Here is a 23,106-nt window from a genome sequence, read left to right on the forward strand (position 1 = left end):
GGAATTGTTACAAGTCAACAGTAAGTGGTTTATAAAATGTAATTTTATTTAATGTTACTTTGCTGTTACAGAGGGCATAACATTTTCACAAGGCTTTTTTGGGACTACAATCAATGATTAGCAACACACAATAGTGGTCCAAACTCTCTAAATAACAATCACTGGACAAACTTGACACCTTCTCACATGTGCACAAACCTGCATGGAAAAGTACTAAATTTTATACTTGGACATGTGAACTTCAATTGGTTTTTCCATTCCAGTGTATTAAGAAATGACATGCACTTCAGTCTGCCAAAAAGCACCGCCTGTACTCCGGCAGTAACATGCTGCTTCTACTACATAGTAAAGTGAATACCAGAACTACGAAGGCAGGAGTGTAAGTGAACTTTTATTGGGAAGGGATATCAACTTAAACAGCAGCAACTGAAGAGTAAGAGTAGCCTCTGTTTTCAAACACACAAGCTCCTGTATGACATTTACAGGAAGCAACTCAATTTGTAAATTTTCAAACTAGAAATGCTGAACTTTATCTGGCCCAATACTTCTGTATCCCTACTGAAAAGAATACACAGTAGCATGTGAAAGTCAATTATGGAAAGGAAATCCTGCAATATAAGAAGGGAATGTGGAGAATTAAAAGCTATGTGGAACACTCTTTAGTTGCAATTAACTACATTTTCATATCTTTACTGTAATACAAAACACAGTCAACTGGCAGGAACTGGTTCAGATTTGTTTTTAAATACCAGGTATACTTTAGTCCGCTACATAAGTGTTTGGAAGTTACTTATGTTTATATGAAATGAAGCTATTAATACTTTTCTACAGCAGTAACCGCACACCAGGAAGGCCAGGACAAACACAAATCAAGGAATGGAGTTTTCCCAAAGCTGCAGTGTGAAAAGACTATAAATTGATTTCCATACACATGGATGGGTTTTCTTTGCTATAGGAAATCCAAGTGGAGCTATAAGGAATGGAGACGTGTAAAAAGGTTTCTTGAGAAGGAAAGGGAGAATGACACCCCATGTGCAGTTTAGTTTTCTGCACCTTCTGCAGCATCACATTCTTCTCCTGCACTGTCTGATGTCCATAACTAGAAAGAAAAGAAAAATAGCGTCAACATTGACAAATGCTTCTTTACTTCCAAAAAGGGGGCAACCATTGATAATAAAGAAGTAGATGCAAGGAACCATACAAACTACTGTTGCACTGGAGCTGTACAAACCTGACTTCCAGTACTTTCCCTGACTGTTGTAATTAGAAATATTTCCACATGCATGGGCACAGCTAGCTATGTACCTCGGGTATATTAAAGGCAGAACAGATAGTGTTTTACACAAGTCCAGACTTTTGTGCTTAATAGCTGGATATTTCAATGATATTCATTCAACAAGTCTGATAACTTCATGAGTAACATTAATCTCAAAAGCAGAGATCTGGATCCTAAAAGGAAAGACTACCACTTTGGTTATTGAAGTCAAGCATTTTATAGTGCTAATAAAGACATATCTACTGAAGAGGTAATGCAAAATGAGAAGTATTGCTGTAATTAGGAATAGGGAATATTAAGAGGTAAGATACTCCATATAAATAGAATTAGTAGTCCCATTAGGCACTTTGCTTCCAAAACAGTTAATTACAATACACACACAATCATCAATTCATTGCATCCAACCGCAACCTTAATACACTGAAATTCCATGTCAGCGTGTCCGTGTGTGTGTATATTTCCAATAGAAACAAAGCAAGCTGCACTGGCTACACAAAGATATTTTGTCTGTGAGGCAGTACACAAAACAATGTTTTAATAAGGATTCCTAACAGATCATAGACTATTATTTGCAAACTCCTTGCCTTGTCTTGCATGTAAAATTAACTGAATGCACTTTCTCCACCTTCACTGCAATGCCAGCAAACAATATAGAATATTAGCTATCCAAGCTGTTATTCTAGATTACGCAGCATGAAGTTGCTGATGACTACGTTCAAACTAAGTTATGAAAAAATTAAACTGAAATTTTTATACAAGTAACAGCAGGGGGTAAACAGCCCTAATCAGCATCATCTTTTGTGCCACAGTGAAACAACATTTTGTTTCATCAGAAATTTGGCCTAACTATAACCATTATATGGTTACAGACACAGGGCTAAATAACATATATAAAAAAAGCAACTTACTGTTAGGTTGTCTCTAAGCAACTGCATGATGAGTGTACTGTCTTTGTATGAGTCTTCGTTCAGTGTATCGAGTTCTGCAATAGCCTCATCAAATGCCTATAATAATTAAGCCATCTTTAGTCTTTCTATTAAAACTTCTCATTATTTCATTAAAAAACAGAAAGTCAACCTTATCTGTATAGGTAGCTTTAAACAAACAAAAAAAATGTAAGTAGTTAGTGTCCTGAATTGCTGTACTTGAAAGAGAAATATAAAAAGCAGCAAAAGCTTCCAGTGTAGCTGAAAATTTAAGTTATACTGTAAATACAGCCTGCTTTGCGTCCTGTTAATTACGCTACAAACTTGGAAGCCTACATTACATATGTTACAGACACGTTAAGTATGATATTCCTGTACAAACTCTGGGAAATAATCGGATTAGTTTTTAAATATAAACTCTTCTACTGTTCCTACAGGCATACAGAAGAAAGTGTAACTTACCGTCTTTGCCAGTGTGCAGGCAAGCTCCGGGTTGTTGAGAATCTCATAGTAAAATACAGAGAAGTTAAGAGCTAAACCCAAGCGGATTGGATGTGTTGGTTGCATCTCCTTCTTGCTGATATCAAATGCTTCCTGATAAGCTCCCTGTGAGTTTTCTATTGTTTCTGTTAAGAATGAGAAGTGTTTGAACATTAGGTAGAGGGTTTTTTTTTTTATTTTTTAAAAAAATGACTAAAACATTCTAACAGGGGACCGAAGAGTCCGCTACTTAAGCCTGCCCTTAGGCAAAACACTGCACTTAAAAAAACAAACAAACAACAAACAAACAAACAAAAAAAAAAAACAGAATTATGATCCATTTTAAATAGGGCTGCAATGGAAAACTACAGGGGGCAGCTAAGCTACTTCAAACAAAGGTATTCAAAAGACACACTGAAAAGCACAGAGAAGTTAATACATACAAGTATCAAGGTTGACTCTACAATCTTAGTTTAGCCTCCGAATATATGCACTTTGATATAGCAGAGTCTTTATTTAGAAGAGGTTGTGCACTACTTTCTCCTATGAAAGTCCTGCTTCTTTGCTTGCAGAGGATGGACCTGCTCGGGTTTGAATCAGGTTCAGCTCTAGGCAGTAAAGGTGGCTACTGTTTGCAGGGCCCTCATCTTTTTGATGAAGTCTGGAAGGCGTATAATGAGTGTTCCTGAAAAACTAGAAGTCTGCTTCCATGGAGAAGTAGGAGGGCAGGATAAAACAAGGTCCTGCACAAGTTATTTGGGACAATATATGAAGTATAACAGAGCAAAAGCAGTTACCAGGCCAAAGTAGACACTTTGGGAGTGCTAAATGCAGTCTGTTCAAAATTTTCCTCCCAGAGATAACCACAGGGCCAACAGGAATCCTAAAACAGCCTGCTGAAACAAGTAAGACTGCAGGAGAAGAAAGGCTGCTCCTAGAGCTCAGAATTCAGTTACTTTCTGATGGAACTAATACTGTAATAGCTCTAGAAGATACCAGAAAAAGAGAAGTTGGTAAACAAATCCTTTATATATTCAGACAGCCACAATATAGCCTAAAGTTTTCCAGTATTTACTGTGTAATGACTGCTAACAAACTATTCTTAATTTGTTAAAAGCAAGTAAAAAAAAAAAAGACAAAGCTAGCAACTGCAGAAAATAAATAGAGAAAACATACAAGTGCTTAGGGGTAGGAGATCAAGGGAGCCTGTTTACCTATGAAAAACAGAATGACAGCTCTAGTACCACAAACCTAAGAGACAAAGATCTAAAAAAAAAAAAAAACAACATACAGAATATCTTCAATACCTAAAGAGATTCCTAAAAAAATTAACGGAGAATTGTTTATATGCTTCTGTAACTCTCTTATTAAATTCTGGGCACTGATGTTAACTCTTCCACAAGATTATTACGTATTAATAGTAACAGAATTTAATACATGCACAGAAGGAGACTGAAGTGAAATTTGCAACAATAATCTTTAGCTTGGGATTTCCAATTCAGCGCGCCTCATTTTGGGGACTTTAGTGTTCCTTAACCCCCCCCCCAATCACACATTTTTGCACATATCATAAGTATTACGTGCAAGCTTTTGAAGATGTTACCACTGAAACTTGTAACAGCCCATAATTTTATGAACCGCATAGCACAGAGAAATACACATGGGTAGTGAAGGTCTATCTTGCAGCTCTGCATAAGGGGGAGAATATAGGTCTAATGAGCTCCTGCATTCTAGTAAGGCTCCCAAAAGTTTGCAAACACAAGCATGAAATACACATAATACAAACTCTTCAAATGGAAAGCACTAGAATCACTTAATAAGGTTATTAGTCTCTGTCCAACAATAAGCATCTGTACCACTTTAAGCACAACCTTTTAAGCCAAGTAAAGCAGGCATTTCTTCGTTTAGACATGCCCACAAAACTGTAACTGTTACTTGAGATAAAAACATAACTCAGAATATAAGCCAAATGATAATAAGCCAAAACCAAGTTGTCTGATTGTTGCCATCATCCAGATCAGGCCAAAAGTAAAGAATTTCTGAATGCCACTCACTACTGCAAACACTATTTTATGTATTTTCATCCTTTCTTTGCTTAAGTGACAAGCAGGTCTGCCTTCCCACTTCGCAAGTCAGTTTAAGTAGCCAACATTACCAAATGCCTACAATGCCCAAGTCCAAGAGACAGTCACTTCAGAGCTCTGCCAGATGCCAACAGTTCACCTCCTTTCAGTATCATGGCATCACTCCAAGAGTAAATTTTATAGAAAAAGATAGATATCTTTCTTTTACTATAAAAAGAAGTTATATAGAAAGATATCAATAACTTATGCCATAGCAAAACTTTACTGTCACAACAGTGTCTGGGCGCATTACAAGGTGGTTCCAGTGCTTCATTCAATACATCCTCTGAACAGAAGGTTAGACTCCTCTTCAGCTTTCTGAAGTACTCATGATCACCAAAGCACATGTTCTAACCACATTCTTCAGATGCCCAACATCAAGTGACCACATCAGCCACAAAGCTTTCCAAGCCTTTGTCTGCTAGGTCCAAAAGGGCAACCAGGATCAGCAATTTCAGATCATAGCTCACTTTGACAGTGTACAGAGTTAATAACTGTTAATTATTTGTAATCTTAATCAGTTGACTATAATGAAATCTGCTTCACAATTAAATGGTTAGAACTTCCTCCATGAATGAGTCCTGTCAACCTATAAAATCACCAGAGATTTATTTTGTTTTCCTCACTAAGCTCATTGTACTGAAGAAAATAACAAAATAACATTAAATATGTTAACAGAACCTTAGCAAAAAGGTTTTCCAAGACTTCTGAATAATCATTATCAAACAACTATCCAACAGTACAGGGGGACATGGCAGGAACAGCAGCCCAAATTCCCCTGCATGTGATGTTTTATATCTACTCAGAATTTTATACTTAGTCTACAGGATCATTGGTGATTTCTAATCCAGAAGTAGTTGCTCCCACATAGCTATTTTCATATCAATTCAGAGTAAGATACCAGCATGTGTACTTCATTTAATGTTTCTTCTCCATGGCTCAAAACTAGAATTCATCAATTATTCTAAACCTGAAGACCTCAAGGTACTTACGTTTTCTGTCATCACCACAGGCAACTTCAGCAAGGTATCGGAAGTAGTCTCCCTTCATCTTCAGGTAGAATACCTTGCTCTCTGGATTAGTTGCATTAGCTATTAAATACTTGTCCAACAGCTCCTGAAACATAAATGGAAGCCATCAGCTCCACATGCAACATTGCAGAGTTCAATCTATTTTTCTTCTTTTCTCCAGTCATTTTTGATGGACTCAAATGCTTGCTACAAGTTAAGAAAAAAAAAACAGTTTTAAGGGCATTTCAGATAGATGCATATTCATTGAATCTGAACCATGGAAAGGCACAATGCTAGAGACTACATTACAATGTAGTCTCAAATTGATGCACTCAACCATGTGATCAGATCACAAACAAAGTGACAAAAAAAATACTAAACCACAGTTTCAGACTCAGTTTTGTTGCAGAGTATGCACTTGTCATTTTAAAAACAGTTTCAAATGAGTAATTCTACTGGAAAAGTAAAATACTGCAAAAGGTTGCAGAGCTATTAAAAATAACTTATTCTCACTTTGCACCCATGCATATGAAAAGGCAAAATAACTATATTGTATAAACGGCATTCATTAGACTTGTGATACAGAAGCTCCAACCCACTTCCCAGAGCTAGCCAAGGATTTGAGCCTTGTCCATAACCAGAATTTCCATTCCAGCCTTAGCCTCTTCTGCCTTTACCAGATCTTTTTAACACTACAGCTTAAGACATGTTCTAGCATCCCAGGGAGGAATCCCTCAGTTCTCTATTTTCCAGGAAGCAGCAGAGCAATACAGTGCTCTCCAGCAGCAGCCTGAGCTGCTGCTGACACTGCTCCCCTTGCTCACAGCTCTCCCCCTTCCTGACTAGCCAGATGGGCAGGAAAACACTTGCAAATCTACAGCAAGATAAGAAGTGTCTCTAAGGCCATAGCAAGACCCCTAGTGCCCCCACCCACAAGGTAAAGTTGAAGAAAACAGAGAGAAGAGGTAAAGGGTTTTTTTCCCCCCAACTAAAGCATAATTTTGTTCTCAGTACCTTCAGAGAACTGAGAAGCAGAAGGGCAACTTCCAGCTGACTTCCCTATCCCTTATCCCTCATTCTAGTGGTTTTATCTAACTCATCACCACAGAGGAGACATTCTCTGGAACTTACAGAAGATGCAAGTAAGCTCCAATATGCTCAAGGAAGCCCCACAATACTCAGGGCAACTTTACACTAAGAATTCAAACAATAAAGATCTGTATTCAGTTACTTGGAAAACAAACAGGTCATAAAAACAGAAGAAAGTTTCCAATATTTGCAAGCTGCGGCTCCTTCAGTAAGTAGCATATATAGCCAAATTCATGAAGCAGCTACAAAGGAAACATTTAAGTTTAAGAAACTGTAGGCTTTCAGGGCAATTCTTCCTCCCTTAGCATTTTAATTAATGACTGTTGCGCACCATAATCAAAACCAGGCAAAACAAACCTTTAAGAATAGAATTTCTTTAAGAACAGACTGTAACAGAGCAACCCAGTTAAAGTTCTTCCTTACTTAAAAGTCATTTTTTAAAGGTGTTGTAAAATACTTTAAACTGCTGCTTGTAGTAGGGTGCCTCCAACAGGGTGAAAAAGCCTTTTTGCTTCCACACTGTGCTTACCATGGATGTAACATTACATATAGCATTACAAACATCCCTTCAAAGATTTCCCCCCTGCCCAATGCCAGAGCATAAAGAAATTGTAAAGAGTTATGAGAGCTTTTACTGCAACCTTACAGAAAACAGGAGGAAGATAAAATGATACCAAGCCTGATATATCCTTCCACTTACTATATTGGAAACAGTCTTAGGACTTTGTGGTGTATGAAAAACACTGCCAAGAACAAAGCACTGGCTAGTACTGCATAAGAATAAATGGTCAGTTTTTATGATAGCTTAACACAGTAAAGTATGCAAGGGTTTGGACAAATGTATTGAATAGTATACCTCATTTGTGTTAAGCCACAAAAAGCATAAGAAGCAGCAAAAATACAAGATGTGTTTCAAAACAAGAATTAAGATGCAGTAGGCAGATGGGTAATACAATCCCATATGAATACTCTATTCTGCATGACTCACTCACATATTAGAATGAGTTATTCCCCAACCTACACGTTTCTGCAAAGAGAGAGAAACTTCAGGTTTTGACCCAGTCTAGATGTTTTCTTGATGCTTTTCTCCACAAAGGTAAATACCAACACAAGGCATGGAAGCACAGAACTACACAAAATAGTTTCAAAGTCTAAGATAGTAGTGCAGTAAACTCAAGTTTAACACAGAAATTTGATTGAAAGGAAAATACTTCCTAGAATCAAGAAAGCTGAAGCTTAATTCACCAATGTTTAACAAGGTTCCTTAAATCAGTCATGATCAAGGAGTAACTACAGCCTCTAAAGGACATTATTTATAAGGCTGAGAGCGCATTAAGCATCAGAGATCCATGTGCTTGATCAGACTTGGGTGGGGGAAGAAGGGGGAGAGGGGGAAAGGACAAATCTACCTGTCTAATTAGCACTGACCAGATAGCTCAGAAGAATACGTTGTACAGGATTTTAAATCATACACTTGCCAAAACCATATCTTTGACTGTGTTTAAAATGCTGAAATAAAGCTTTTCAATATGTTGGAATTATATCAATACAAGGCAGGAACAAACATTCTTTTATACCTTCCCCAAAAAATGAAGGTTTATTGAAAGTTTAGTACAAAAAAAAAATACTACTGATCTTATTACAAAATACTGCTAGAACTATCTCCAAGGACATAAGGGTACCACAGGCAACCAATATGGCTTGCCTATCACCCCAAATACTAGCATGTTGGAACAAGTATACAATAAATAATGTTTATAGAAGAGCTTTAGAGTGTATTACATACGCAGAGCCCCAAGCCTGAATTCCCTAGACCCCCGATGTCCATTCTTTCCTGCTAGGGTAGGCCACACACTTCTAGGAGCAGGAGGGGACTTTGCCATGGCCCCTGCCCTACTGCATCCACGTAGTACTACAGTATACTGCACAGATACAGAACATCAGTGGATCCAGCAACTGCTGCATGCACTACATAGGTTTGAAAACTTTTGTGCAGAGGCCTGAGGAACTTCCAGAAAAAAGTGGAGGCTGGGAGTGAACTGCAATTGCTGAGGCGGTGTAAAGAGTGGCCTACATACACTGCTTTATTTCCTGGGCACTTCTCACTTGGACAAGCTGAACTATCCAGGCAGCAGTTCCAATCAGTTCATCTCTAGGACCTCTTAATCATCCCCATACCACATGGTAAAAAACCTGCACCTCTGTCCACTAGGGTGGAACATGCTTATTCTTGATTTTAGGTACCTGTTTAGGTTTTGTTTAGTTAATGGCCCTAATTGTACAATATTTCTTGTTTATGAATCACATAGAACAGACTGTAAGCATACTTGGACTAAAGCTAATTAGTTACCTATCTAGACATTACCTTTCAAAAACTATAAGGTATTTGGTACACTTAGCAAGCCATTCATCTCAAGACATCATCATTTCTTGGAATGCATCTCACTCTCCTAATAGAGGAAAAATGTTGGTGAGGCATCATACAGATGCACAATAATCTGAATAATTTACTTTACATTGTGGCAAATCAGTAATAGCCAAAAAAACTCAAGATTTCCTACATCTGTTATCTGTTCTCTGGCTCTCCCTACTTGAGCTTGCCTATCTTTCCATCAGACAGGAATCATTAATGAATCCTCATGTTACTATCAGTTTATAATAAGTAAAATGACTACAGGCAGTCTGAACAATGAAGGAGACCTCACCCACCTCAAAATTAGTTTATGATAAAACTTATACAAAGATGGAGTCAGACTTTGCCTTAGGCATGATTCTCTGACATGGAAGACTGTCATTTATTTTCACATAAAGCAAACATGCTCATTGCTTTTTCGGTCTGAGAAATTTATGTATCAGAATACAGTTGCCATCATCATTAAGAACTGTGATTGCTCTTAGCATCCTTTAAAGAAGATCCGAAAAAATAGCAATTAGTTGCTCTACAAAAGGAAATATGCATTTAGATATTTCTATGAAAAAACACAAATGATATTTGAGTGATTTGTCACTGGTTTGTTCTGTTGCTGAGTGACTGTCAGAATAAAGAACAGAATTAAAAAGCAAGACTCCAAATTTTGTTCTCAAACTAGATCTTTCATGCTCTGATATAATTACATTAAAAAATGTTTGCACTGTTTTAACTTGTGCTTTGTATCTGCTGCTTCCTCTATGCCAATGTTATTCCATTGAGTGGCATGCTGGTCCTCTTCTACTGTCACAGGATCTCCCATCCTACTTATCTTCAACATTGCTCAGCTGTCTTATATCTTCTCCATCTTCACAGCACACTAGCAATCTTTCCTTCCTAATAACATATGCTTATACATGAGATTCTTACCCCTTCTCCAGAAGGTAGGAAAGTTTTCTGTGTTTTTTGTCTGTTTTGTTTTCAAGATATTTCAGTAACAAAGGGCTACTGGCCCTGGAACAGATCTGCAACTGCCTGAAGGAGTCACTGGGAGAAGGCTGGGAACCTGCCAGGAATCCACTTCCCCCATTAAAACTGAGATCTATTTTCTTCATTGGCTGACTTATTCCTTTACATGCCAAGAGAAAATTAAAAAGATGCAAAAAGGCAACTGAAATGTACAGTTCTCTTTTCACTCTCCCAAATGAGAAACTGTCCTTTCTTAGTATCTGTTTCCCTCTGCTTAAGTAGCAGCAATGGTTAACATGCAATCATAGTATCAAACCATGGAAATTAACCCAAGTAAGAAACACTAAGTTTAAGTCATCAGCTCTCACCACTTCCCCTCGTTATTTCAGCTTTATGGCAAACAAGCCCTGAAGGAAGGTAACAGCCATATCTTTACTTGAGGTGCCCGATACAGACAAGGAAGCTTCCCAAGGAAGCTTCCTGAAGACACATCTCCTCATAATTACTATTTGCTGTGTATCCATCCATCCATCCTTTCTTTATACACATCATACACACATCCCCTGCAATTCATACACCAGTCCCACTACACTCAGGCTTTGTGACCTATTTTCAGGACCTGTTTTCATCTTCTAAAGATTGCCATTTGGAAAACAAAAAAAAACAAGCAATAACAAAAAAAACACACAGCATCTATTTAAAAGACAAGTCTGACTGAGAGGTCGAGTTCAACCATAACATATACTAAATACCTCTGTGCAACTTAACAGTGTGGTAGGTTCAAGTGGCAGAACACCACTAGTTTTATGCAGTGTTCTCTTCCCAAAGATTAAACTATAAAGAATCATGGCACCAAAAAGTGGTAAACTGAACTCCCAACTCAAAAAAATATTTACAGCATCTGCACCTACAACATGTTTGGGTCTTAAAGCTACTTAATTTTATGCTACTAAGAGACTGATCTAAATTGCCATTTGTATCTCTCTCCAACTTAGTAACACATATCCTTACTTTTGCTCTATTAGAAATAAAAACAAAGCCATTAAGCAGCAATGCACTAAACCCTCTACTTCCATAAATATAAGATGCTTAACTTGCCATACAATCTTTAGCAAGAAGATGTTCATGCTCAAAATCCCTGGTGCTGAGGTATTGTGAAAAGATTTAGACAAATTAAAGCTTGTTTTTTCAAGTCAGACTGCTTTAGCAATATTCTTGAATGTTAAGGCCCATGTACCTTGCTTCAGTCCAAGTTGTTCAAAACTGCTTAATTTGCCCTCCTCTCCCCTCAGTCATTTGGGCATTTAATTTAAAATGCTACTCTTTAAAAGAGTGGGAAGCAATTTGTATTTGCAAGCTTTAGAAACTTAAGACAAAATCCTGTCAGGCTGTCACTAATATGACACAAAAAAAGCACCTTTGGGAAAGAAAAAAATCAAATAGAAATACCCTTACTTGAGGCAAGCAGCAGCTAATCAATATCAGGCTAATCAATATCAGTGCATATAACATTCAAAATCTGGTATTTTTCTCTGCCACCCATGCTGGAGAAGTTCACTAATACTGTATTAAGAGACCAACTTGGATTTTGAATCAGATGCTTAGAAGATCTTGGACGCCAAGATGCTTATTGTTGTACCTGCAACAAAAGCATGCCATTCCAACAAGCAGTGATTTTCACAAGTCAAAGAGACTAGATTCAGCTTATTACTGTTTCCTACGCAGTCCTGCCCTTTCTGAACTGACATTGAATATTCTGTATTTTGAACATTTAGCTTTTCTTTTTAAAAAAAGTACTGAAGTTAACCACGAGAACAGATGTTAAATGGGTGACAGCAAGTAACTGATTACCTAACGCCCTACTTGCCTGTAATAGCACATACTTCTTGGCCAAACCTCACGAAGTCAAATGGTCACATGCAAGTGAAGAAACTATTTTGAAATAAATCTATTTTAGGACAAGGTTCTTTAAAAATAACGCACATGCAGAGAGTACATATTGACACCATTTTTTTTAAAGCAAGTTAACCCAGTCCTCAGAACATGGATTCAATGTCACATTCAGTTTCATCTAGAAAATGAGCAGCTTGCCATTTCAGTTTGGATCCAACAGACATTACAAACAGAACACAAATTTTGCACACTTCAGGTCACATTGAAGTATAGTGTTGCACAATACTTAGTTTTCTCTTTTAAGGACAGGGGAAGTTTTCAGTCTCAGGTATTTCAGAAGGTTTATCCATCTCCAACCCTGTTATAAGTGGCATATAAAGAACTGGCTTCTACCACCTGCAGTCAAAAAGTAAAGCTAAAAAAAGGGTGGTGAGATAGCTGACTAGTATATTCCCTTAATAGTACTGTTAAATGTGATTTTTAAACCATCTTACTGTATAGGTTTGCTAAGCTGTTTGACAGCACAGGTGATCATACCTTTCAAAAATGCTAGTACTGACAAATGCTTGCCAGTTTTAACCATCTAGCAAATTGGTATTAAGACTTTTTGACTATTTCAAGTCTAAATTAGTCATTCCAAACTCCACAAGTATGACTCACTGCAACCTAGGCGTGTTTTAACATTCAGCAGTTGTTTTCTTGACAGGAAAGGGAGAGTCCCCTGCTACAACAGTAAGATCCCTTTACTTTCAATAATATAATTCAGCAGAGGTAAGCTCTTCATCCTTCTTGATTCAAGCTCTGTGCATCAACTCCTTTTGGAAGGACAATAAATTCCTAGTTTTCATACAGCTCTCGAGACGTTAGTATTTCAGTTTCTGTTTTGGGCAAAATAAATACCTATCTTTTCAATAACAGCACAGCCTTACTGTAGCTTAAAATGACTTGACACAACACTGACAAACATACCTGGCAGACACAAACATATTTGGCATGGAAAAGGAAAAGGTGACCTAATTTGTCTTCTTCATTTGGTTCTGAATATCTGTCTACATAGTTTTAAAAAACTGGCAGTCAGTATTTAGGATTGGCCCTGAATGAAGTATCTGGAATTCCACTTAACAGATGCATTGGAAGCTTCAGCTGCAGTATGTCTGCCCACACTATTCCCACCTGGGGTTGAGATTAAATTAATCTAGAATTGATATTCACTGCTTATACTTCTCTTAAAACAAGAAGTTTGAAAATTCTGAGGTCCCCAAAGAACTATGTAAGCCAGGAAACAGAAGTGTGTGGAAATGCAAGTTCTTTTTTTCTGTAGATTTTCAGACAAAACCAACAATCCAGTGAAAGTCAAAGAATTATTCAAGCTTTTAATGGAAGAAGCCTGAAGTTTTCCAATTTCCCCATGCCAAATACAGAAATCAGTCTTCAAAAAAAGTCATCTCCTTTTTCAATAACGATAATTTTCACTGAAGGAATGGCTGTACAACATAGCCAAAAGCTTTCACTAGATTTTTTTAGTATCAGATTTATCTCAAACTGATTCTAATAGTCTTCCATGAGCATATTTTCCATATTTCTCAGAATATCTGAAATACTGTTTTGTTTTTGTCCTTAGTAAATATGTATTATTGACATCAAATTCTTCTCCTCAGAATCCTGAAATGTCTAGAAGTTTTTTTCCCAGTGTCCTCCATTTGAGATCTTCCATTATGACAGAATCAACCAAAATATATGAATTATAAAAATATTTCTGTATTATATACTTAGACCAGCTGCACAAAATGAACTGCAGTGTATGGAAATTACATGGGTAAAGTAACTTAAAGACAGTCTTTTATGTTAACAAGGAGACTATGCAGCATACTTGTCTAAAAGTTTTACTTGCTTCAGTTCTGCTCTTCCTTTGGGAAACATATTAGAAGCTCATTGTCATCAAAATCCAGGAAAATAGTGAACTTCAGATGTAATTCCCCCCAGTTGTGCAGTGCAGCTGGCAGAGTCCGAAGTTTTGGAAGAGCCTTTTGTATTGTTCCATTTCACATTAACTTGAAGGAAATAAAAAACATTATTCCATTCAGTGTTTTAAGAGTGTGGCAGTAATGTCTTACTCCTTAAACAGAAGAAGTCTCAGCTATGAAGAGTAACATTTAAAGTTACAAAAACTAAAAGTCAACATTTCAAAATTATTTGTTAAAACAACTTCTCATAGAAAGTGAACCTTGATCTTGCTAAGGCTCTGCCTACATATTTCCACTTAAAACAATGTCTGCATACAAGAATTTTACAAAATGCATTCCACATGAGAACAGAATTTCATGAAGAAATTCTTTTTGCCAGGAAATATGAGGGTGTCAGTCTGATAAGCCTGTACAGTGAATTTAGAAAATTTAGTATCACAGCGAATTGAGAGTTTTCTGTTTGCAGAGTTGAACATGGCTCCTATAGTCAACTGCTTCAGTGGGTGGATCATACAAATTGAAAGGTCAGAATAGAAGTTGCTTGATCTACATTAGAGGCTGATAAATCAAACATGTCTTCTTTTAATAAATTAAGAGAAAGGCACAAGTGATATCACAGCTAATTCAGGACTTTATAGTTTATTGATCTTCACATCTAATAAATTCTGATGGATAGGCAGAAGTAGTACATGAAAGCAAGCATTTAAAGTAAATTATTTTTAGTAACTGATAAAGCTAAGTGCCCCGTTCACATGTAATTTGCTAATTCACTCTGAACATGTGAATAATAATTCAAGCTTGATAGTCAGTAATATGCTCAGCTGGAGCATGAGATACTGGTCTCAGCTTCCTGGGAAACAGGGAAGATGAAGAACCATCTGAAAACAAACCAATGAACTCAGCAGAGCTAATAAAATAAATGCCACAAACATACTCTTCAAGAATATTCTTATTTACTTTACCTAACAAAACTATGATAAAATTAACTTCAAATTTACTGCTAAGAACCAAGTACTTAAACACACAAACTGCTACCTAGGGGCAGTAGGCTTATCATTCTCAAGCACCAAGCATTAGTTTGAAGAAGGCTGGCACAAGAAATTTATAAAGTCTGTTAAAAATCTTGCTGCATTAATAGAAAAATAGAATGTTTTCATTGTCCAGTACTACCTGTTGAACATATCCTACTTCCTGAAGGCCACCAAACAGGAAAGTTTCCTCTCAGAAATTTAATAAATATAGATATAAAAATGTAGATTTAATCTACATTTTAATCTTGTTAGACAAATGGATTTAACATCACAATGATTCCAGTAGGTAGGTGAGGTTTTGGCTATACCACTACTCTCAATAGTTGGTCACCTGCATCAGCATTACTATTTCCTATTTCCAGTTACTCCACATCCTCCTTTGCATAAGGTGCTAACATTCAGGACAGGTCTTTAAGAGAGCTATTAGGAGCTATGGCTTTGCAGAAGTAGAATTCTTCAGTGACCATTTCTTCAACAATAGGCAAGTCACTGATCTGCCTTTTCTGCTTTCCACAAAGTATCTCTGCTCTCTGCTTCAGCTCTATCTTAGATTCGGACAGCCCCACAAAAATCAATGATCTAATCTCACTCCAGTAGCCTCTGAAAACGGCTTGCACACACAAATATCATAAAGACAAGTTTTCAGAACCTGACAAAATACCTTACGTCGATTTATCCCATGTCTTCTACTAGTTGGCTTGTATGTTTTAGAAATTCAGTATACAGTCATCCAGTTTGGGGCCTGCAAACTGATGACTGCATTTGATGAAGGTGTCAGCTACCATAAGAATTCCTTGGATTATTTTCATTTGGGGTCTAACAGCTTTTGGCCTCTACAAGAACTCCAGCACATTTTAGGCTTCACTTCTGCAAGTATCAGTCCTCTCTTAGGAATGGACTCATTTTCCTTGCAGAAAAGCATAGCACTCCAGTGGCACCAGTCTAGTTTTATTCTGGTATGTCAGCTACCTATTTGTTTCCATCAGAAAAAGTTCACAAGAACAATTCCCTAATTTTCTGATTCTGCCCAGTTAACCTCAACTTGGACAAAATTAGCTACAAGTAAAGCACAAGAGGATTCAGAGGATTCTAGTGAAAGCTCCTCTTCCCCCCCCCCCAAAAAAAAAACAAAACACTAAACTCAGCAAATAAGAAACCCTAGCCATAACAGCAGTCTCTAACATGAATCAGTTAAGCTTAAAACTCAAATTTGGAACTAAAATTCATGATCTGAGCTTATTAGAATAGAAAAGATTCACTGAAGTTTCACAATTCTTGTTACCTCTTCCCTCCACACACACATTATCTTAGTTGAGAGACAGTTATTCAAAAAAAAAAAAAAGAGAAAGAAAAAAGTTCACTTAATACCCACTCCATGATTCTGGATCTGCCAAAAAGTCACACTCCCAGACTAAAGTCTGGCTTTAAGCCAGTCCTTTTAGCCAGTTATTTAAAATGAATGAGTAAACAGCATTTGCCTTAGCCTGTAAAAAGCAAAGAAGTTTGAGACACTGCCCCAATCACCATCAAGACAACTAATTCAAGCTTAACAGTAATATTAACTCAAGCATTTAGCATGTCTATTCTTCAGAGTAAAACTGTATCCTATGTATTCCTCAGTATCAAAAAGACTGTAATATCGTTTTAATCAGATGTCAAAGCTTAGCCCCTACAACATTACATCCTTCAGTATAAATTCTGGTAGTTCACTGAAAGCAGGAAAGCAAGAAAGAAAAAGGATTCAGAAAACAAAAAATCATTACTAAATTTTTCATATAGTTAGCAGGGTAAAGGTGATAATTACTGAGTTTTGTACCAGAGTTCTATAAAATAAAAACTAAGATTTCACTTTACTACAGACCAAAGATAATGCTAATAAAAAACAAAGTTATGTTCAAAGCTTATTTATTATCTGACATCAGGTACTTTAATGGACTGGAGGAATTATTTGCTGCTGCAAATAACACCAATTTCATTTTCAATTAAGCTATTAACTTGCACCACTGAAAAAGAAGAAAAAGAGGAAAAGAAGAAGAGCTGCTTTTTAAGTTATTTCATTTTTTTAAGTTATTTTCCAGTATATTTTTCTCAGTGATTAACTTAAGAAGTAGATCTAGAAAATGGGCAAAATCAGAAGTGGACATAAGAGATTTTTACCTTTATTTCTATTAGTATTTGTTATTTCTTAATTACAAAGCAGAAGTAGCAACAGCACTGCAATTTTGAAGGGGGAGGAGGAAGGAAGGAAGGAAGGGGAAGCTGGCAAGAGCAATGCACTCATATATGCTTTCAACAATTAACACTGCAATCTCATAGAAGATCAAACATTTATAAGCATCCTCTCAACTGTGTAACAGTAAAAGTTGAAATAAGTTCATCTTACAGGTTAAGGCTGTTTTATTGCAGAGACTGCCACAGGGTGACAAAAACAGAACAAACCAAAAAGAAACCCCACACAAGTGATGTTACTGTTAGTCCATTATTAGAGTTCACAATGGCTTTGCTCATTTTTAGAAATCCTAGCCAATTTGGGCCTGACAGTACAACATCCTCTACAAACACTTTTACATTGCAAAAACAGATGGTGGGACAGCTGAAAATCCTCACGTATGTAACTCAGAGTATAACTCGAAAATAAATTAAAACAATCTTAAGTTTTGGTTAGAGGCATAAGAAGAGAATAAATAATCATCAAGGTGCAATAATTTTCAAGCATTAACAATTGTAGTCAGTGCACCTTCCTCAAGTTTCAAACTATAAACTAATAGTCATCAAATCTTGTCTCTGTTGCTCTATGCAACATTGAGCTCTATCTAGACCTCAACATCAGGCTCTAGCATATGCAGTGCACTACCAAATACAAACACAGAAAAACCCCAAGTTACAGGTGGAGTAACAAGAAAGCATTAGTCTCGCATTGTGTATTGTGTTCAAAGTTTTGTACATTATTTCACCAATGATGTGAAAGTTGTTGCTGCACTATTCCCTTCTAAATCATGTAGTAAGCCTGCCTTGAAATCACTCAGAGAATAACCAGAAACAAACATAGTGCTCAGAGAGTGTATATAATATATATATATATAAAAGCTCAATTTTACAGAACAGTGCAGTCTCCAGCCTATTTCTTTATTCAGGGACAGTACAGTTAAGAACAATTTGGACTACTCTTCACATGGGAAGATTCAACATGAATTCTCTACTTTACCAAAGAATTAGCCACTCAATACAGGAATTTTGGTAAAACCTGCTAGTGCACCTCCCTCAAATTAAAAACTCATGGAAGCCATGAGTTGTTAGAATATCATTCCTTAATTAAAAAGCCACTCTCACCTGAAAGACCAGTCATACAATTAACAATTAGAAGGGTTCAGATCACATCTACTCCTACTTAATTTAGACAATTAAACATTTTCACTGCTTGACATGAGATGGAATAGTATCTTACTGTGACCATCACCAGTGTTTGTGCATTAATTAAATAATTAGTAAGAGTTACACATCAATTAAAGCAGGTCATCAACATAATTTTGAATCTCTATTTTAGTGGTGATGAAATTTAAGTTCTTTATCAAGTCATGGCCTAAAACTGTCTTGCGGCATTCTTTACAGAAAAGAATGTAATTAACTATTAGCAGTATTACGTAATGCTGATAAAAGTATTTTTAAATAAAATTATCACGAACAGCAGATATATTTCTCTTTAAAAAGCTGTATTGCACCAGTGATGAAAAAACCTTTTCAAAAAGAACTGTTAGTAGTATGACTAACAGCAGTCACACTCCACCCAACACATCCACCCTTGCTATATCCAAATACTCCAGATGACAAGCAACCTTTCCACACTACTTGCCAGTAGTTGTTCCAGTTTAGCTGCCTTCCTAGGATAAAAAAAAAAAAAATCTTTGAGATTTGACTCCAAAAAGCTAAAAGCAGTTTGTACAGTATTACAAAACATGAAGTTTTAATTCCAAGAGGAAGGACTCAAAAACACTTTGTAGCTGAACTTCAGGAAATTGATCCTTTGTAGTGCCTGCCCATAGCAGGTTTTAATCTCTCTGTTGCTGACTCTGAGATCGCAAGAGTGGTACATGAAGGAGGAAGGGAAAGAAGCCTAGCTGCATATGGCACTCAAAGGACAAGTAAAAATATGAAAGCTTGCAGCAGATACTGACATCTCCTCCTCCCAAAGGGAGGTATATCTTGGCCAGGAGGGTAGAACAAGGAAAGCATGCCTGTTTGTAACTTTCCATCTTTGCTGCTTCCTGCAACCTTCCAGGGGAGATATGAAGCAAAGGTGCCAACCAGGCCACACCTGAGAGCAGAGCAGAATTACTAGCTGAGCTCTTCCCTGCATTCTAGTCTAAGAAACAGCTTTCTTTCCCTACATTAGAGGTAGGTGTTAGTACAGCTACTAAACTACCTGCTGTCCACCATTTGATACAACTGGAATAATTTCAATAAGGACACTGCATGAAATGGCTCACTACCTTTATCATTCAACTTCAAAAAACATTCAATCTCCTTACAGGAAGGAGAAGCTCCCTGTTAAGATGGTGCAGCAACCAGGACAAGATTTTGTCCAAAACCTTCTCTTACAGACTACATTTGGTAGAAGAAAAGGAGATTTTAAGAAGTCTAAATAATAAGCTTGATAAACAGATCAAGATGCTAGCTCCCAAACCAGAACACCAAACAAAGGAGGATGAGAGGAGTGATTGTAGCATGAATATTGGAACTACAGCACTAATTACAGTAAAACTCTTGTCACAAGAAACAGGAATCAGTGCCCTACACAAGTAACATCACTTTCAAAAAGCTTAGTTTTTTGCAATTTTTACCTATATCTGTAACTGTAAAAACAGCTTATTTGAAAGATGTGGACTCAGCCAGTTCACTAGGTTAATAAATTTCCAAATGATTTTGAAGCAAAGATAACTCATTCTGGCTTAGTTAGAAAACAACTCCAAAGAGCAGCATATGAGTATCTTCAGCACAATCAAGATGTACTCCTTGTATATGAACCAGAACCAAGAAGCAAATTCAGTTGCTTCCAAACAAGCTAGTTTTGAACTCAGGTCTCCTAGCCCAATTCAGGACTCATTTACCTCAAGAAATATTTCCTTATAGACTTGCTTCTTCTTGTTCTTGTATTTGCAATACTAGATACCAAAGGGTTTTTCTTAAAACAAAAGAAAAATAAATAAATAAAAAAAAATCCTCACTGTGGTGTAATAAACCACTAAAAGTTTGCTGCACAATTCTTAGTGCCTTACATACACCCGGCTTCCTGCAGCCAGAACTCCTTGATCATGTAGAACAGGATGACACACATTAGTGCCATCAGTGTAGTACAGTTTCATTACCAATAGCAACTGAATTCTGCTACTTATAGAGCATGTTCTGTATTCCCGGGCTTCTTTGCCTACTCTGTGTGTTATATCAGTTTTTAAACCTTGGTCTTACTTTATTCAGTATCTACTGCAACTTCACTGTAACTGAAAAGTCAACTTGAACATGACAAAGGCGATTTCTAGAGATCTTTATTTCCATCTTCAGTGAAAATGTTTTACTCTGAGACATTTTCAAAATTTTTTTTCATATATATAAAGTGTGAGTTTTATAGAGTCTTCTGGATTATTTTTTTCCTTCGCAATAAAGACTAAATGAAAGAAACACATCCAGTTATTTTAAATGCCTTTAACAATTTATTAGCTCTGATCTGAAGAAAAAAAGGATTTCTCATTTTCTTTTCAACTTCTCTTATGAATAGGTAAGCTTACTAACCACAGTGCAGACATAAAACCAATCCTCTGCGACTCTGCATTTACATAGAGCAATACTGCATGTGAATCTCAAATACCTCTATGTGTACCACAGCAGAGATGATCATCTTCCTTACACTAAGCCTCACAACAGTTGCAGAACTTAGTGCACTGACTTCCCCTACCCCAGCATTATATTGCACGACATTCCTCAGCTAACTTCCCAGTCTTATTCTTCAGTACAGCAGCATATATGAATACTGTTTCTCTCAGAAGAAAAAAAAAAAAAAAAGAAAGAAAAACCCAGAAAAACCCCACTCACCAGCACCGTGGTGCAGATGGACCTGAGCTCAGACTCCACCTTCTCCCGATAGTCCTTGATAAGCTGCATCTTCTTGTCACTGGTGTCTGTCTTCTGCTCAATGCTAGAGATGACCCTCCAAGCGGAACGCCGCCCTCCCACTACGTTTTTGTAGGCCACAGAGAGCAGATTGCGCTCCTCGTTAGACAGCTCAGCACCTTGCTCGGTTACTGCCTTCATGCAGGTGGCCATATCATCATAGCGCTCAGCTTGCTCGGCCAGCTTGGCTTTCTGGATCAACTCGGTCTTATCCATGGTGGCTGGCAGCGGGGTGGGAGCAGTATGGTAGAAAAAGCAGGAGAAGCCGGGAATGTCACACTGTCGAGAAGAGAACGCCCTCAAAACCTGCCAGAAAGAAAACAGTAACCATGACCCTGGGATGAAGTGAAACAGAACGCGATCTTATGTTGCACCTCACAACTATGACTGTATTGAGTCTTGTCTCCTCTTCCTCATCTCCAGGAGTGTCTCCTGGATTGAAGGACTGGCAGCATCCTGCTCTTCCATATAGAGCTAGGGGGAGAGGCACTAGTCTCAAGGGCCCACCCCCAGGGAAATGACAACCTAAAAACTGAACTGTAGAAGGCACACTTAGCTCTGCCAGAGGACAGCAGCCTAAAGATCAAGTGCTGGAAATAGCTATCTTTCCAGAGCTGTTTTTTTTTTTTTTTTTTTTGTTTGCATCCTGCTTTCCTTCCTTGCTTCAAGTGAACATATTAACACGCTTAATGGGGGCCTGGAGAAAGACCTCTAGCTGCCCGAAGCCCATCCTCAGCATACCACCCGCTCTGCAGAAAAAAAAAAAAGAAAGACCCCTCCTCCCCAAGACGCGATAAGCTCGCCCCTGGGAACGCAAGGAAACAACTCGGCAAACAGCGAGGGGTGGCCCGGGACACGCGCGGGGCGCCGGCCGGCCGCGGAGTGCGGCGAGCGGAGCCGCCTCCCTTCGTTGCCGCGCTCCGCGCGGGGAGACCCGCGGGCCCCGGGCGAGGCGCGGGCGGCGCGGCTAGCGTCGCCTCCTGGAGGCGGGGCGGGGCGCGGCGGAGCGCCGCAGGGCCCCGCGCCCGCCCGCCTCCAGCCGGCGGCGGCCCCGGGACGGCGGCCCCAGCGCCGCGGGGGGCGCGGCGGCGGCGCCGCACTCGCGGGCGGGCGGGGAGCGCCGTGGCACGGCAGTGGGTGGGGTCTCGGCCCCGGCGAGGGCGGGGGCCCGGCCGCTCCACGCCGCGGCCGGCCGCGTCCCCAGGGACGGCAGGGGGCGGCGGGGCGGGAGACGGCGGCGGGCGGAGGCTGGCCCCGCGGCGGCAGGGCGGGAAGAGGAAGCCGGCGGCCCCGCCGGGTGCGAAATGGCGGCGCTGGCTGGCTGCACCTCCCGCTCCCCGGGGCCGCCAAGGACTCCACGCCTCGCTCACAAAATGGAGGACGCGGCGGCGGCGCGGAGCCCGCTCCCGCCGCCAGGCGCGCGGCGCCTCGCTCACCTGAGTGCGCGCGCTAGGCCGGGCCGGCTGGCGCCACCGGATCGGCTGCCTCGCTCGGGCTGTGGCGGAGAGAAAGAGCCGCTCCCGTCTCAGACGAGAGCCAGCGCTAAAGGGCGTTGGCACAGGCAAGCCTGCCCGCTGCTCAACCCGCGCCCACGCGGCCAATCAGAACCTGTTCTTCGCGCCAGGCCCCGCCCCTTCGCTCCGCGATGGCCAATCCGAGCACAGCGCGCCTCCGCGGGGGCGAGCGCAGGCAGGGCACAAGCTCGGTTGGCCCGTGGGCTGCGGCTGGGGCCACGGGGTTTCCTCCAATTAGATCCAGGGTGAGATGACGTCACTG

General features: G+C 39.1%; 1 protein-coding gene across 1 annotated transcript; it reads right to left on the reverse strand.

Annotated features, from left to right (window-relative positions):
• Positions 1-25: 25 nt before the first annotated feature.
• YWHAQ (tyrosine 3-monooxygenase/tryptophan 5-monooxygenase activation protein theta) lies at positions 26-22,894 on the reverse strand. The gene is made up of 6 exons (XM_062573027.1): positions 22,767-22,894; positions 21,253-21,636; positions 5,798-5,921; positions 2,665-2,828; positions 2,185-2,280; positions 26-1,099 (listed from the first exon to the last, which is right to left on the reverse strand). The coding sequence occupies exons 2-6, from the start codon at positions 21,544-21,546 to the stop codon at positions 1,040-1,042; spliced, it is 738 nt and encodes a 245-aa protein (XP_062429011.1). The 5' UTR covers positions 21,547-21,636; positions 22,767-22,894; the 3' UTR covers positions 26-1,039.
• Between the last annotated feature and the right edge of the window lie 212 nt (positions 22,895-23,106).

Source organism: Rhea pennata, chromosome 3, assembly GCF_028389875.1.
Source record: "Rhea pennata isolate bPtePen1 chromosome 3, bPtePen1.pri, whole genome shotgun sequence".
Taxonomy (NCBI): Eukaryota; Metazoa; Chordata; class Aves; order Rheiformes; family Rheidae; genus Rhea; species Rhea pennata.

Excerpts from the sequence above, each read along its gene's own strand:
- YWHAQ (XM_062573027.1), bottom strand. The coding sequence starts at position 21,546 with ATGGATAAGACCGAGTTGATCCAGAAAGCCAAGCTGGCCGAGCAAGCT. Across the intron at positions 5,922-21,252 it reads CCATCTGCACCACGGTGCTG|GAGCTGTTGGACAAGTATTT; the intron begins GTGAGTGGGGTT and ends TTTATGTTTCAG. Across the intron at positions 2,281-2,664 it reads CCTGCACACTGGCAAAGACG|GCATTTGATGAGGCTATTGC; the intron begins GTAAGTTACACT and ends TAATTATTATAG.